This window comes from Eurytemora carolleeae, unplaced genomic scaffold (genome assembly GCF_000591075.1).
Source record: "Eurytemora carolleeae unplaced genomic scaffold, Eaff_2.0 scaffold356, whole genome shotgun sequence".
NCBI lineage: Eukaryota > Metazoa > Arthropoda > Copepoda > Calanoida > Temoridae > Eurytemora > Eurytemora carolleeae.
Window position 1 is genome coordinate 1,634 of NW_019396250.1, and position 14,409 is coordinate 16,042.

General features: G+C 33.1%; 2 protein-coding genes across 2 annotated transcripts in view; both read left to right on the forward strand.

The window, feature by feature from the left end:
- Positions 1-14,409, forward strand: part of LOC111699371 (transcription initiation factor TFIID subunit 2) — a 19,711-nt gene continuing 5,302 nt past the window's right edge. Inside the window, exons 1-11 of the mRNA XM_023470044.1 lie at positions 1-425; positions 538-623; positions 784-860; positions 1,594-1,707; positions 2,342-2,454; positions 2,753-3,113; positions 3,216-3,433; positions 3,802-3,919; positions 4,222-4,424; positions 4,815-4,939; positions 6,048-6,134. Coding sequence (XP_023325812.1) covers positions 31-425; positions 538-623; positions 784-860; positions 1,594-1,707; positions 2,342-2,454; positions 2,753-3,113; positions 3,216-3,433; positions 3,802-3,919; positions 4,222-4,424; positions 4,815-4,939; positions 6,048-6,134 — 1,897 coding nt within the window. The 5' untranslated portion in view covers positions 1-30. The remainder of the gene's footprint in view (positions 426-537; positions 624-783; positions 861-1,593; positions 1,708-2,341; positions 2,455-2,752; positions 3,114-3,215; positions 3,434-3,801; positions 3,920-4,221; positions 4,425-4,814; positions 4,940-6,047; positions 6,135-14,409) is intronic.
- The window catches only part of LOC111699370 (transcription initiation factor TFIID subunit 2), a 3,391-nt gene continuing 775 nt past the window's right edge, over positions 11,794-14,409 (forward strand). Inside the window, exons 1-6 of the mRNA XM_023470043.1 lie at positions 11,794-11,896; positions 12,202-12,297; positions 12,668-12,748; positions 12,990-13,070; positions 13,639-13,738; positions 14,217-14,318. Coding sequence (XP_023325811.1) covers positions 12,203-12,297; positions 12,668-12,748; positions 12,990-13,070; positions 13,639-13,738; positions 14,217-14,318 — 459 coding nt within the window. The 5' untranslated portion in view covers positions 11,794-11,896; position 12,202. The remainder of the gene's footprint in view (positions 11,897-12,201; positions 12,298-12,667; positions 12,749-12,989; positions 13,071-13,638; positions 13,739-14,216; positions 14,319-14,409) is intronic.

Here is a 14,409-nt window from a genome sequence, read left to right on the forward strand (position 1 = left end):
CAGTTTACTAGTAATACAATGTTGTAGTGTATGACCGCTATATCATGTGGAGAACTGTATGACACGGTATACACCCAGGATATGCGCCGTAAGACCTACCACTACCATGTCAACACCCCCACCGCAGCACCAAACATTGCTCTGGTCGTCGGACCTTTCCAGATCTACGTTGATCCAAATATGCACGAAGTGACCCATTTCTGTCTCCCCCACCTACTTCCGGTCCTGAAATCCACTGTCAGGCTTCTACACGAGGGGTTCGAGTACTTCGAGACCATCCTGGGAACACAGTTCCCCTTCTCCAACTACAAGCAGGTGTTTGTCGACGAGGTGTACCCCACGATGAACAGCTACTCCTCCTTAACTATCTTCAATACAAACATTCTTCATCCGACAGCTGTTATTGATCAGCAGTATGAAACCAGGAATCAATCATTAATACAAATGAATTTTAAAAAGATCTAAAATCTAATATTTCATTTTATTTCGCCAGTTTTATCAAGTTGTCTTCTTCCTTCTTATTGATTGATTGAATAGGAAAGTTTTAACTGAGGCACTAGCCACACAATTCTTTGGTACATATGTTAGCACGGAGAAATGGTCGGACAGGTGGATTAAAAAAGGTGAATGGTGAAATGCCTGGAGATTTTAATCTGATTAAATCTTAAATTTGACAGCAAAATGTTTTTGTTCACGGGTCAATCCACAGGGTTTTAGAAGAGATTCTATGCATAGAACAGTAAGTATTAGTAAAATAATTTAAACTTATTATTTTTTATCAAGGTATACCAAAGTATTTGATGAGTTTGTGGGTGAAGAAAACATTTGGAAACAACGAGTACAGAGACATGATTCATCAGGTAGGTACTTATTTACTATTTAAAGGGACTGCAAATGTAATTTTAAGTGACTCTCAAGAAAGCATCGATAGAATTAAAGGGTAATGTTGATCCGCTATACTGCACATCCGACCTACTGCAACATCCGACCTACGACAGCTGTTTATTTTTTATTATTTGAGGGTTAGGTTAGATTAAGAGAATTTCTGGGCCGAGTGCTGCGGCTAGGACGGGCTAGGGGGCGAGCGCCGCGGCTAGGAAAGGGTAGGGGGCCAAAAAAGTTTTCCTAGAAGGGGGTGGAATTGATTTTTAGGAAAATAAACACCCCTTCATTAAAGTAATGAGATATGCTGGATATGTTGCTTAGTACATAAAATATTCGATTCAATTCAAGAGATATGTTGTTAATTACATGAAAAACAATCTGAGCTGAAAACTTTAGAATGGTGGATATCGGGATTAATGCTTAATCCACTCTTTTTCTTAATCTCGAGATTAAATATTGCTTGTTCTCCTCTCATTTTTAATCTCCATATTAATTATCCGATCAGGATTAAGGATATCCCATTCTAAAGTTTTCAGCTCTGATCATATATTTTACTATGTACTTTGCTGATGTTGACAAACAAACATGGCGATCCTTCCCTTATGTCCTTTATGTTGAATCCCCATCGGAAGTTACAATACTTCCTACGCTACTACAACGGTCAAGTCTACAAAAGCATGTCAGAAGGCTAAATAATAATCTGTTTAGTACATGAACGACGTTGTAGCATATGAGAGTAAATATGGTGGTATAATACTAGACTCCAGCCAGGCTCCTGCCAGTGTAGTCACCATTAAGGGAGAATCTTCTAAAAACCCCGAGGTAGAAATAATTCCATATTATTTATTCATACTTCAGCAGATCAATAATTCCATTTTCGTCGTTGATGGAACACGAACTTGATGTTTGGTTTTAGACGTACAGGGTTACCCACAAAGGCTGAGACTTCAGAGACGACTGAACGGAATTTATATTGTCTGTTTCCTTATACATATTTATTCCCTACAACTAAAACCTTGCATCTTTGTTTTGCTCAATCTTCAAAAAGGCTATATCATCATCTATGGTTGAAGATTTGATTCAACCATGATACCATCATATTATAAGAGTTTCAGGTCGTCTTTACAGTCTCATCCTATGTGGGTAACCCTGTAATAATAAGATTTGAATAACTAATTGAATAACTTATTACAAACCATTAACCTTATAAGAACTCCAGTTTCCTACGATTAATTTTATTATTACTGAGGTTAGAACTTCTAAACAGACATCTTTATCTTTTTATATCCTGTGTCACTGGTCTGAATCCAGCAGGGATAGCAAATATTAAGGGATCAAGCAGATGCCCCTTAGATTTAAACAAATCTAAAAAGTAGATTTCAAGATCAAACGTTGCAGATATGCACTATCTCACATATTAGTTTCAAACTCTGATATAACTCTGATTATTATGTAGGTTGAGGCTAACCCGTTCTGTTTCCCTGTGAGTAACCTGCACACCTGCTCCCCCGAGTACCTGGAAATCATGGAGAAAAAGTCCCATCTTGTCATTAGGATGATGGAACACAGGTGCTTCGAGAAGGGTTTAATCATGTAAATTGATTGACGACATTTAAATCATTCTTGATTTAATGTATGTTTCTTGGCAGAATACGGTTTTTACTAATGACGTACTGACAATTGTTTAGCCGCTAGATGTCTTACGTTAAATTTTCATCTGATAAATTGAAATTATGACGTGCATTGTCAAGGACGTCCCCTTGTCGACCATTTGTTGTTTTTACAAGAAATCTTCTCATACTCGAGTGAAATCCTTTAATTTGAAAAGTGTCTCTGAATTCACAAAGTTGATCAATTTTTGTTTCAGGTTGGGTCAGCAGCAACTTCTCCAGGTGCTAAACAAACTACTAGCTCTAGCATCCAATGCTCGTCAAACTAAAGCTGACCCTAGAGCTTGGAGCAATATGGTCTGGAACACAAACACGTTCACCAAATCTATATTCTCCGTGACCGGGAAGGATATGACGGTGTTTGTTGACCAATGGGTGCGAATGGGCGGTCACGCTAAGTTTGTGCTCAAGTTTGTTTTCAATCGAAAACGAAACACGGTGGAGCTGGAGATAAACCAGGACGCGGCAAACAATATGGAGCAGGGGGTTAGAAAGTACGTTGGACCGGTCAAGATTGCTCTGCAAGAGTTAGATGGACAATTTCCACATACTTTTCAGGTTCTTTTTTTTATAAATATCAAGAAAATGTCGTTAAATTATTTTATTTGTTTGTTTTTGTTTGTTTTCCTGTTCATCGGTGTTAAAATGAATTTGGTTTAGGTAGAACGAGTTAATAGTAAACATGATATCACATGTCACAGTAAATCCAGGAGAAACAAGAAGAAGAAGATCCCTCTCGTCAACAACGAGGAAGTCGACATGGACCTCTCACAGATGGACGACAGTCCGGTTCTCTGGATCCGGCTGGATCCTGATTTTACACTCATCCGGAGCGTCGAGATTGTACAACCGGATTTCCAATGGCAATATCAGCTAAGGTAATTTAAAGAGACTGTAAGTGTAATTTCTAGTGACCCTCAATGCAAAGATCGCGCTGCCTGATTCACAACGGTACCCTTAAAAGATTTGTCTGATAAAGTATGAACTAGATGTCAATGTTTTTGTTTATTTAAACTGTTTATTTTCATTTACGGGGTCTCTACGAAAGTGACTTGCGCATTTCTTGCTTATAAGAAGCAATGGAGAAATTATCAAAATTAAGCCCTTCGAGTCAGAAAAACGTTGGTATCTTCAGCTTATTTGTTCAGATTAATGTTGTAAATATGGCACGAGCATTGCATCCTTGCAGGAAGGGTCACCTGTAAGATGAATATTTTGTCTTGTTATTTTTATTAATTATTTTTAGACACGAGCGTGATGTAACGGCACAGACCGAAGCAGTTAATGCTCTTGAATTCTTTCCTTCTCCAACTACGCGCGCAGCTCTCACAGATACAATAAAAAACGAGCATTGCTACTACAAGGAAAGACATTCATAAATGAATTCATAAGAACTCTTCATTCTATAGACTATAGAAAATTGATAAAATTGCCACATAGTTCTGGTTGTCATCATCCATTTATAAAAATTATTATAGTCTTGACAAATAAAAATTAGAATAGAAAACTTCAAATCCACCAAAAGGAAATTACTAGCATTCTAAATTGATTATTTTAAAAGACTGTTAAAGATCTATCATAATTTTTTTACCCAAATCAAAAAAAAATTTATAAAACCGAAATGCATATTTTTTGTAAATTTATTTAATGAATCTGGCCCGGATAGGTCCGATGTCGAGCTACAAACTGCTTGACTAAGGTAGCGAACGCGATGGTGCAGACCTGGGACGGACCCCCGGCCATGATGTTGATCTTCAAGAACATGTTCGGCAGCTTCGCCGTCGGGCACATCATTAAACAGAATGATTTCAGCAACCTTCAGAATTATTTTTTACAGTGCGCTATACCTCAGGCTATGGCAGGGCTACGGTGAGAAATGTTTGATTTTTCAAACTCGCATTTGATATGTCTCTTCAATCGATTTGAATCTTTGTTTGATCAGGAACTCGCATTTTATATGTCTCTTTAATCAATCTGAATCTTGGTTTGGTGAACTTTATTTGATCCGTCTCTCTAATCGACTTAAATCAATTTATTTGATAAGGATCTCCCATAAGATCATTCTCTTTAATAGATTGAATCAACTTAATTGATCATGAACTTCCACTTAATCTGTCTCTTGGATTGATCTAAATTGATTTGTTTGATCAGGAACTCTCATTTGATCTGTCTTTTTTATTGATCTAAATCAATTTGTTTGATCTGACAATCCCATTTGATTTAACTCTTTAATCGATCTAAATCAATTTGCTTGATCAGGAACTCTCATTTGATCTGCCCGAATGAGGTGCTTGAGTTCCTGTTGAACCTATTCAAGTACAACGACAACAGTAAGAACTCCTTCAGTGATAACTATTATAGAGCTGCTCTTGTCACAGCACTTGGTAAATATTATTTTTCTCCCCCTTTTGAAAATATTATTTTCCCCGCTAGAAGATATATGTGCTAGCGCGGAGCGGACATTTTTGTTTAGATTTTCATTAGCTGAGACGGGGTAAATAAATGATTTTAATTGGAAATTCAATGAATTATTGGGTAAAAAGAATCAAGAAGAATGAAAAAAGTTGCTTTTTGATGCCCAACTTTTCATTCGTCCCCAGAAATCATCAAAAATCATCATACAACACTGTATTCAATCCATTATTGGCGAGATTGTATAGTTAAGGGAATGTTCTGAATGTTTTGCTAAGTGTGAGATACTAAAAAGTTTGCCTAGGCCCAGGCTTTTCAGGGTGCAAACAGTGATCTAGTTTATTTTGTTGGGACAAAAGGAGCCAAAAAAAGATTACTTTGAAAGAAAACAGAAAGGCCAAATAAGAAAAAAAATAATTTATGAAAAAAATTAAAAAAACATGTCAAAAAATAAAAAAAAGAAAAATGTCGGAAGAGAAAAAATAAAAACTACCAAAAGAAAAAAATAAATGTCCCTTATTTTTAATCTTGATTCACTGGATACTCGTAATTATTGAATATAATATACTTTTTATATTAATGTGATATATGCAACCTTATGAATATCATGACAAAAATCGGAAATTTTCTTATAGACTCCGCCAGGAGTCCTGAAAATAATCCTAACATAAACATAAACATAAACAGGGGTGTGTAGTAGTGGCCCGGAATCACTGAGTAAAACGTAGGGAATTAGGTTGGTGGGATACTTTTAAAAGGACTTCAAGGTGTAATTTCAAGTGATATAAATATTTATATAAAGATTGGTATGTCTGATTTACAATGGTACCATTTAAACCTCTATATTTAATATAAATTAGAAAGTTATCGTCGTTTTTCTTTCTTAAAACATGTTGAGTTCTGACACTTTCCATGCACTGTCTCTTTAGCTAGTCACTTAAATAGAAGAACCCATATTAAAAATGAACAGTTCTCGAGGAAAATCAGTATATCTCATATGGTAAGAATAAAGTTTGAATGGTAACGCTATGAATCGGACATGCCTCTAAAAGATTTTTTGTTTACAATTCATAAAACCAGGTGAGACTGTGACTCCCGTGGTCTCGATGTTGGCTCAGGAGGGTCCCATCACAAGTGAATCATTGGCTGAGGATTATCTATATCCAGGTTCTAGTAAGTGAGAATATGAAGGCTAGAGGTAGTGTATTCAATGATAATATATATATATATATCTGTATCCAGGTTCTAGTTAGTGAGAATATGAAGGCTAGGGGTAGTGTATTCAATGATAATATATATATATATATCTGTATCCAGGTTCTAGTTAGTTAGAATATGGAGGCTAGGGGTAGTGTATTCAATGATAATATATATATTTATATCTGTATCCAGGTTCTAGCTAGTGAGAATATGGAGGCTAGGGGTTGTGTATTCAATGATAATATATATATATTTATATCTGTATCCAGGTTCTAGTTAGTGAGAATATGAAGGCTAGGGGTAGTGTATTCAATGATAATATATATATATATTTATATCTGTATCCAGGTTCTAGTTAGTGAGAATATGAAGGCTAGGGGTAGTGTATTCAATGATAATATATATATATTTATATCTGTATCCAGGTTCTAGTAAGTGAGAATATGGAGGCTAGGGGAAGTGTATCCAATGAGAACAATATCCTACTGGACCCCGAGATACTAACCGATCATGTTACCCAGGTAAGATAAAGATCATGATTCAAGATCCAAAATGAATAATGCAAGGTTACCTATAAAGAATAAGATTGTAATGACGACCTGAAACTCCTTAAATCTAACGATTCCAAGGTTAAATTGTGTTGTATGGCTTATTTCATGATAAGGCAAAGAAAGAGACAAGGTGAAAGTTGCAGAAACTATAAATATAAGGAAACAGACAGTATCAATTCTGTAAAATCCTCTCAAGTCTCATGCTTTGTGGGTAACCCTGTAAAGCCGATAAAGTGTCACCCTCCTTCTCACTGCTCACTGCTTAGTGCATAGAATACAAAGCATTGTTTACAATCTGTGTTATCGTTTACAATAAACTGGTTCATGAGCTCTTCTAGTATGTTATTCGTTAACAAAAGAAACTCTAGTTTTTAACTTTTAAGCATTAACACCTATTTGATTTGATTTGATTTGATTCAGAAGATTTCAAATGTTCAAAATAGTTTACTTTCTGTGTTCAGAAAGTATTGTTAACCATACATAATAACTTTTTACTAAAAAAAATAGTTTTTGAATTATATATTTTTATTTGAGGTTCTTGTTCTAACTGTTCTAGCTACACTAGTGAAGTATACTACAGACGAATATGAAGTTAGGATTCTCTATGAATATCTGGCAGAAGCTAGTGTAGTTTTTCCCAAGGTAGAATACAAGATTGCTATTAGATGGGGGTTTGATTCTTCTTATTCTTGTTGTATTTGTCTTTTATCATTTTGATTTATTTGGCACATTCTCCTTTTTGTTGGTAATTTTGGGGTAATAAATATGGATATATGGATGTATAAATTTAACTAATGCTGATTAAAAGTCTGATTGATTGATTGACTGATTGGTTGTAAACTTGTAATAAGAGACAGTTTGACTTATGGATTAATCGAACCAGTGTTCGAATAAGTTTTTAAATGAACGATTGGTTGGTTGCTTGAATTATTGATTTATTTATTGTTCTTTGTTTGTTTGTTTGCTGAGATGATTGATTGATTGATTGATTCAGGTGTTCCCTGTAATTCATTCTCTGCTGGACGCTAAAATTACAAATGTTCTCAGTCTTTGTCATGATAAAACCATTCTTGCATCTGTACAGGCAATTATAGGTAAATATATACAAGGATTAGAAAACTTGATTCCTTTTGACAGATATTTACTTCATATCTGACAGAAAGAACTCTAGGCTATTGCCTATTCAAATATTCTTTATAAAAAGGATCACTTTAACAACCCCTCTGCTAAGAAAACCTTTTTGGTTATTTTTGTTTTTCAGCCAATATCCAATTTTCCATAATATGGGGTAATCAAAGCAACAAAAATTACCAAATTTTTCAGAAATAAACGTCAATTCATAAAACCCTTAATATCCACTCGTTCAAGACAACTTATAGGGCCGAGCACCACGGCTGTGTATTGTAATTCAAACAATATAATTTCTTTAATATAAAATGTAGTATTGAAGGAACCGTAATCGTATTTTTGCGCAATCTTTCATACAAAGATGGCAATGCTCGATCTAGAACAGTACCCTTAAAAGCTTTGTCTGATAATGTATGAATTAGAAATCGGTGTTTTTGTTTTTGAAAACTGGTTATTTTGATTTGTGGTTTCTCTTCAAAGGTGGCCTGCGAATTTCTTGTTCATAAGAAACAGAATAAATAAACTTTAGAGTCGGAAAAATGAGGTTATCTTCCATAATTTTTATCAGATTATGGGTTTAAGGGTTACGATGTTAAATGGGCATTGCATGGAGGGTAACTTGAAATCTAAGGAATACAGTCCCATAAATATTTGTATTATCCTAGAGAACATGATATCCTGTGAAGACACCTCTCAGCAACAACTTCACTTCCTTCAGAGCTGTGGGTTCGGTGGATTGTGGAGGTTTGCCGGTTACTTCACCAAGTCGAACTGTAACGCGGAGAACGTGGATCTGTTCATGAACTGCCTCGAGGTCCTGGTGGAGACATGGTTACCCAGAGATGAAACTGATCATGAACTAGCTCAGTATCCTAGTATGCTCTCAGGTAAATAATAATAAAAGTTATAATAATAATTAAATTTATAATAATAAAAGTTAATAATAATAAAAATGATAATAATGATTTACTTTAATTCTGAGACAGTTCCTCTATTCAAGTGTTTCCAATCTAGAGATAGGAAAGCTGTAAAACTTATGCGAAAATACTGGCATAACTTTGTGACCTCTTAGCTCATCTAATTTTAATTTTTCACCCAAATAATAAGAAGCTATTTACTTTATTTATTTGCATAATATAAGTTCTGAGCTGAAAACTTTAGAATGTGATATCCTTAATCCCGATCTTTTAATTAATCTGGAGATTAAATTCATGAGGAAAACAAGCAATATTTAATCTGGAGATTACGAAAAAGAGTGGATCAAGCATTAATCCCGGTATCCACCATTCTATAGTTCCCAGCTCAAAACTGTTTTGTCTTTCTCATTAGCTTTTCAGAAAGATAAGTAATGATTAAATCTTAAGTTTTACAAAAGTCGAGAATAACCGATATGTATTTATTTTGTGGTCGTTTGAGTTTATGTGAATCTTGAAATTGTAAATTACTAACAAAGTTAAATTTAAAATATGTAGTTGATTTAAATTCAAAATTGGTATTTTTATTAACAATATTTATTTATTTTGTCAATCTTCGTAATCTGGGAATGAACACTCGATCGCTCAGAAAGTTTTGATATTGATAAATTGATCGATAGTTCTAACATGGATCTATTTAAATATAAGTAATATTTTGGACGAGTGCTATATTTTTTTAGACTTCATAGTTAGAATTAAGTTTTTGCCACAAACTCAAATGTTCTAATCTTATCTTTGTAACCTGATGGTGGAAACTTTTGGTATTTCATGCTTTAATTTTTTTTTTCACACAGAATGCATGGCTTCAAATATCTAAGATCTACGACATTGGGTTGCAAAGTAATAGGGATTAAAAATCAGAGTTTGTAGCAAAAACTCAATTTTTTTAGTTTCCTCCATCAACGTGAGTTCTAACATCAAGCTCAGTTCCAGTCTCACTTCTATTGCAATGTCCTCACCAACAGAGAAGTGTGCTAACACTCCATTCTAGATATATATATTATGTTCCAGATATATATATATTTATCAATCTGTTCGAGATATATATCAATCTGTTCGAGATATATAACAACCTGTTCTACATGTATAACAACTGTTCTATATACATAACAACCCGTTCTAGATGTATATCAATCTGTTCTAGATATATCAATTTGTTCTAGATAAATATCATCCTGTTCTAGATGTATAATATTATGTTTTAGATGTATATCAATCTGTAATAGATATAAAACAACCTGTTCTAGATGTTTAACATCTGGTCTAGGTACATAAAAATCTATGCTAGATATATATATAACAACCTGTTTTAGATATATAACTAACTGTTCTCTTGTATTAAGCTCTGTTATATCAACGTTTTTCTCCAGAAATTTCTAGAAATACTGATGGTATAACAATCCAGTGTAGATAAAGGGTTACCCACAAAGAATGAGACTTTAATGACGACCTGAAACTCTTAAAATATGACGATCTGAAGGTTGAAATTGATTCTCGGCCTTAAACATTATTTTCCATTGGTGAAATAAATGATTTGACACGAAATAAAACAAGTTAACAGATGATTAAAACCATTTATGCAAGCTAAAAGATCAAATAAATTCCGCATACAGTTATCACTGAAGTTTTATTCTTTGTGGGTAACCCAGTACATAACACTGTTCTTGAAATTCATCACTGTAATCAATACATTACACGCTGTTTTACGCATAATAATAATACAACACTGTTCATGTTATTTCTTTTTATAAAACTTGTTGTTTAAATGTACAACATACTGTTATTAATATCAGACACCAGGGTAGGCTACCCACATAACACTTTTCGATTCTAAAATAAAAACTTATTTTTATTAGACATAGATTGGGTTAAATACAATAATTTTATTTCTAAGACTTTTTTCATTTAGTTTCATTTATTAAGACTATCGATTATTTAGTTATTGATATTTATTTATTTAAACTGATTATTTTACATAAAATTTCAAAAATTTCATGTGTTAAAAGAAATACTTCGATATTGTTATGGTTTTAGCATTCATATACTATTATATTCCATGGTGTATTTTATTTATATAATCTTAACATTTTTTAAAATTAAAATTAATGCTTTTACTTGGACTGAATATTAAACCCTGAAAAACATATTTATATCTTATTGTTAAATGTTCTATCAGAAATGTTTATTGTTAATTATATGTTATAAACTGAATTTAGCATTGGACAATGTAAAATGTAAAGGTTCATGAAAACCCGCACTAGGGAGGAAACCCCCTGCCGTCATGAGCCTCCCAGATTTTCTATGCAGCCCCGAGCCCCCGCTTTGCAGTAAATATTCACATCAAGACGTGAAAAGGAAGATACTATAAAAAAAAATTCAAAAATGAATTCGATTTGATTAAATATTTGATTTAAGGAATACATGTTCTGTTGATTTTTTTTTCTTAATTTCGATCGTTCTAAAAAACAATAATTTTGTATTAAAAGATTTATCTAAACAAAACAATTTTTCAAAAAAAAGGTATCACTTAAATCAATAAATTGTACTGCATAGGAAATCTGGGACGCTCATGGCCCACCACTGACCCACCTATCCATTTTTAATTTATGAATGTCTGTATTAAAAAAAAGATCTTCTTTGAACCTGAAGATTTCAAAATGGAATACTAAATAAGCTTATATTACTTCAGTGTATTTACAACTATTATTATTATATCCGTGTTTAATGTGCATATATTCATAAAGATATATAATATTAATGTTACATTTTTTATATTGGATCTCAAATTTGAGACAAAATTATGGCAATTAGATAAAAACAATTTTGCACAATATTTTAAGTTTGCTCTACAAAACAAAATGTTATCTTTTTTTCAAAACTGATGTAAAACTGTTAAAATTGTTTTGAAAAGAAAAACTTAAAGAGTTTATCTAAATATCTGGATATTCGGAGTGTTTTTATTTCTATGTTTGATCAAACCAAAGCATATATATTTCATGTCTCTGTACCCTGTAGAATAAAATGGAAGACCAGCAGACTAACGTACTGGTACTAATGTAAACAAGAAATAATTCAGGTGATTTATAAATAAATAAGTTGAATTTGACGAATCACGATCTACCTGAATCTGTATCCGTCTATTAATACTATTTATTCATCTATTTATGTATCTTTTCTTTTTAGATACATATATGGATAAATAGATATCCACTCATCTATTTGGTTATCTATCGATTTATCTATTCATTTTTTCTATCCACCCCCTACATCTATTAATTTACTTATATAAATGAATGAATTTCTATCTATTTACCTATCTATCTATCTATCTATCTATCTATCTATCTTTCTATCTATCTATCTATCTATCTATCTATTTAGAATGACTAAGAAGGAGAAAGAGACTAGACACTATAGAGTGTCCCATCAGATCCTATCTCTCACTGGGATCAATTTTCAGACTAAATCTATTATTGGGTAAGTTTTTAAACTTATATTTTACATTGTACATTGTATTCCATATTGGTATATATTTTTTTTTATATTGTATATATTGTTAATTGTATTACATATTGATTATTTATTTAATTATTCTAAAATCAGATTTTGCTTGAACCATATGAGACTTCGATAAAGGCATAACCTTGACCATTAAACAGTGAATGACGGGTTGTCTTTTGAAAACTACGCAAAAATAATAATAATAATTATAATACAACCTTATTCCAGTCCTGACGTTGTAAATTCATTTTGAGTTAAGATTTTGACAATCTTATATGATAATTAGGGTGCCCCGACATTGGCGTTGGATTTGGCTTCGACTTTTAACTAAAAGTTTATTTTCTAGGTGTGTTGAATTGACCCTGATACCGTCCAGAGATAATCTCAAGCATATCCGACTCAATGCTAAACAACTCAGAATATACAGGAACATATTTTTCATCATTACTTATGAGAAAACGTATTTTATCCGGTTACCTACTAGAAATTCACAACTTTTTTGTTCTTCTCAATAGTTCTTCAATTAGAAGAGTTATGATTGAAAACATTTAAGATTTCAATCTAGCGTGAATTTTACTTCAATTTGATGTGACAAGAAAATCATTATATTATCATCAAACATAACGAAAATACATTTTTAAAATTTGATTAAAAAATGTGAATGTTAGTGTTTGTTTGAACGGGACAGTGGAAGCTAGTTTTCAATATTTTGATCCAACATTAGAAGTTTGTCAACAAAATGTGGAAAAGTGAGTCCAATTCAAATTTAATTGGAAAAGGATATTTTCTTCCACTATATCCATATTCTAAAAATTGTAATGTCGTTTCCCTTGTTTCCTTTATCTTGCAGGCTTGCAGCATGGGTCCTGTGCTCAGTAACTGACAACTATTTGGGTTTTAAATTATTGGGAAAATGTTTTGACGAGTTGGGAGATATGAATTCTAACAATCACGTTTCCCAAAGTTGGAAAAAAACTTTTTGCAACTCCATGCAAATTTTCGGAACATTCTTGGGGGGGAAATATTTGTTGATGAGATCCTTTTAACATGTAGTAATCTCTGTTTGTCTGTTTGTTTGTTTTGGTGTCCGATCATAACTCTTGGACTATTTGGCCGATTTGCCACAAATTTTGATTGGAGAAGTCGGGAAAACCACGGGATTATTCTTAGGTTCAAAGTTGAGTGGGTCGATTTTAATAGGGAAAAATAGGTAAAATCATGATTTAAGACAAGTGAAGATAAACGCAGGGAATAACTACGAGTAATATGGGCAGCGCCGGGTTTCCAAGCTAGTATACACATATTACTGTATTGTAGAAGGGACCTGGATACCTACTCTGAAAACCATCTATCCGGATGTAACCTGGTGGATCCGGATCTTAACGGTGGAGAGCTCAACATCAAAATACCATCAGAGGTTTGTTACAGATAATTGTCCTTCTAAAATAAACATTTTGATTTTTATTTCATTGTTATCTCCCACTTGATTTGATACTTTTACTTTCTTTTAATATTTGTTCATTCAAATAACTTAAAGGGACTGTCGTTGTAATTTAGGTGACCCACCATTTTATAAGGGCATTGCAGGTTCTGAAAGGTACCGTTTAAATAACCTTTATCTGATAAATAATGTTGGAGATATCGTCGTTTTTTACGTTAAAGTGTAACACTTCTAACAACTTCCTCCATTGTTTCTGATCTGAAATCTGCAAGTCACTGTTACAGAGAATCCATCGAACATGTCACTTATGCTTGTGCGAATTAAGTGAACACTTGCCACAAATTTGTAATTTTCTAATCCCATAAATATCAGGTTGCAAAGATATACGTAAAAGAAAATTCTAATTCGTGGCGAGGATCCATTTTATGTACAATCAGTTGATATTGTTGTTTAGGCGTTTAGCCAGAATATGATAGGAGAGGGTAAACCTATCAGAGTTCGTGTAGAATTCTCTTTAGAAGATCCACTGGGAGGAGTTCACTTCGTTCTACCAGAGGTCAGTTTATAAACTGCTGTTAATGATTTACTGTATACAGGGTTACCATAAAAGAATGGTCTTCAATGACGAATGTGGTGTAATGTCTGTT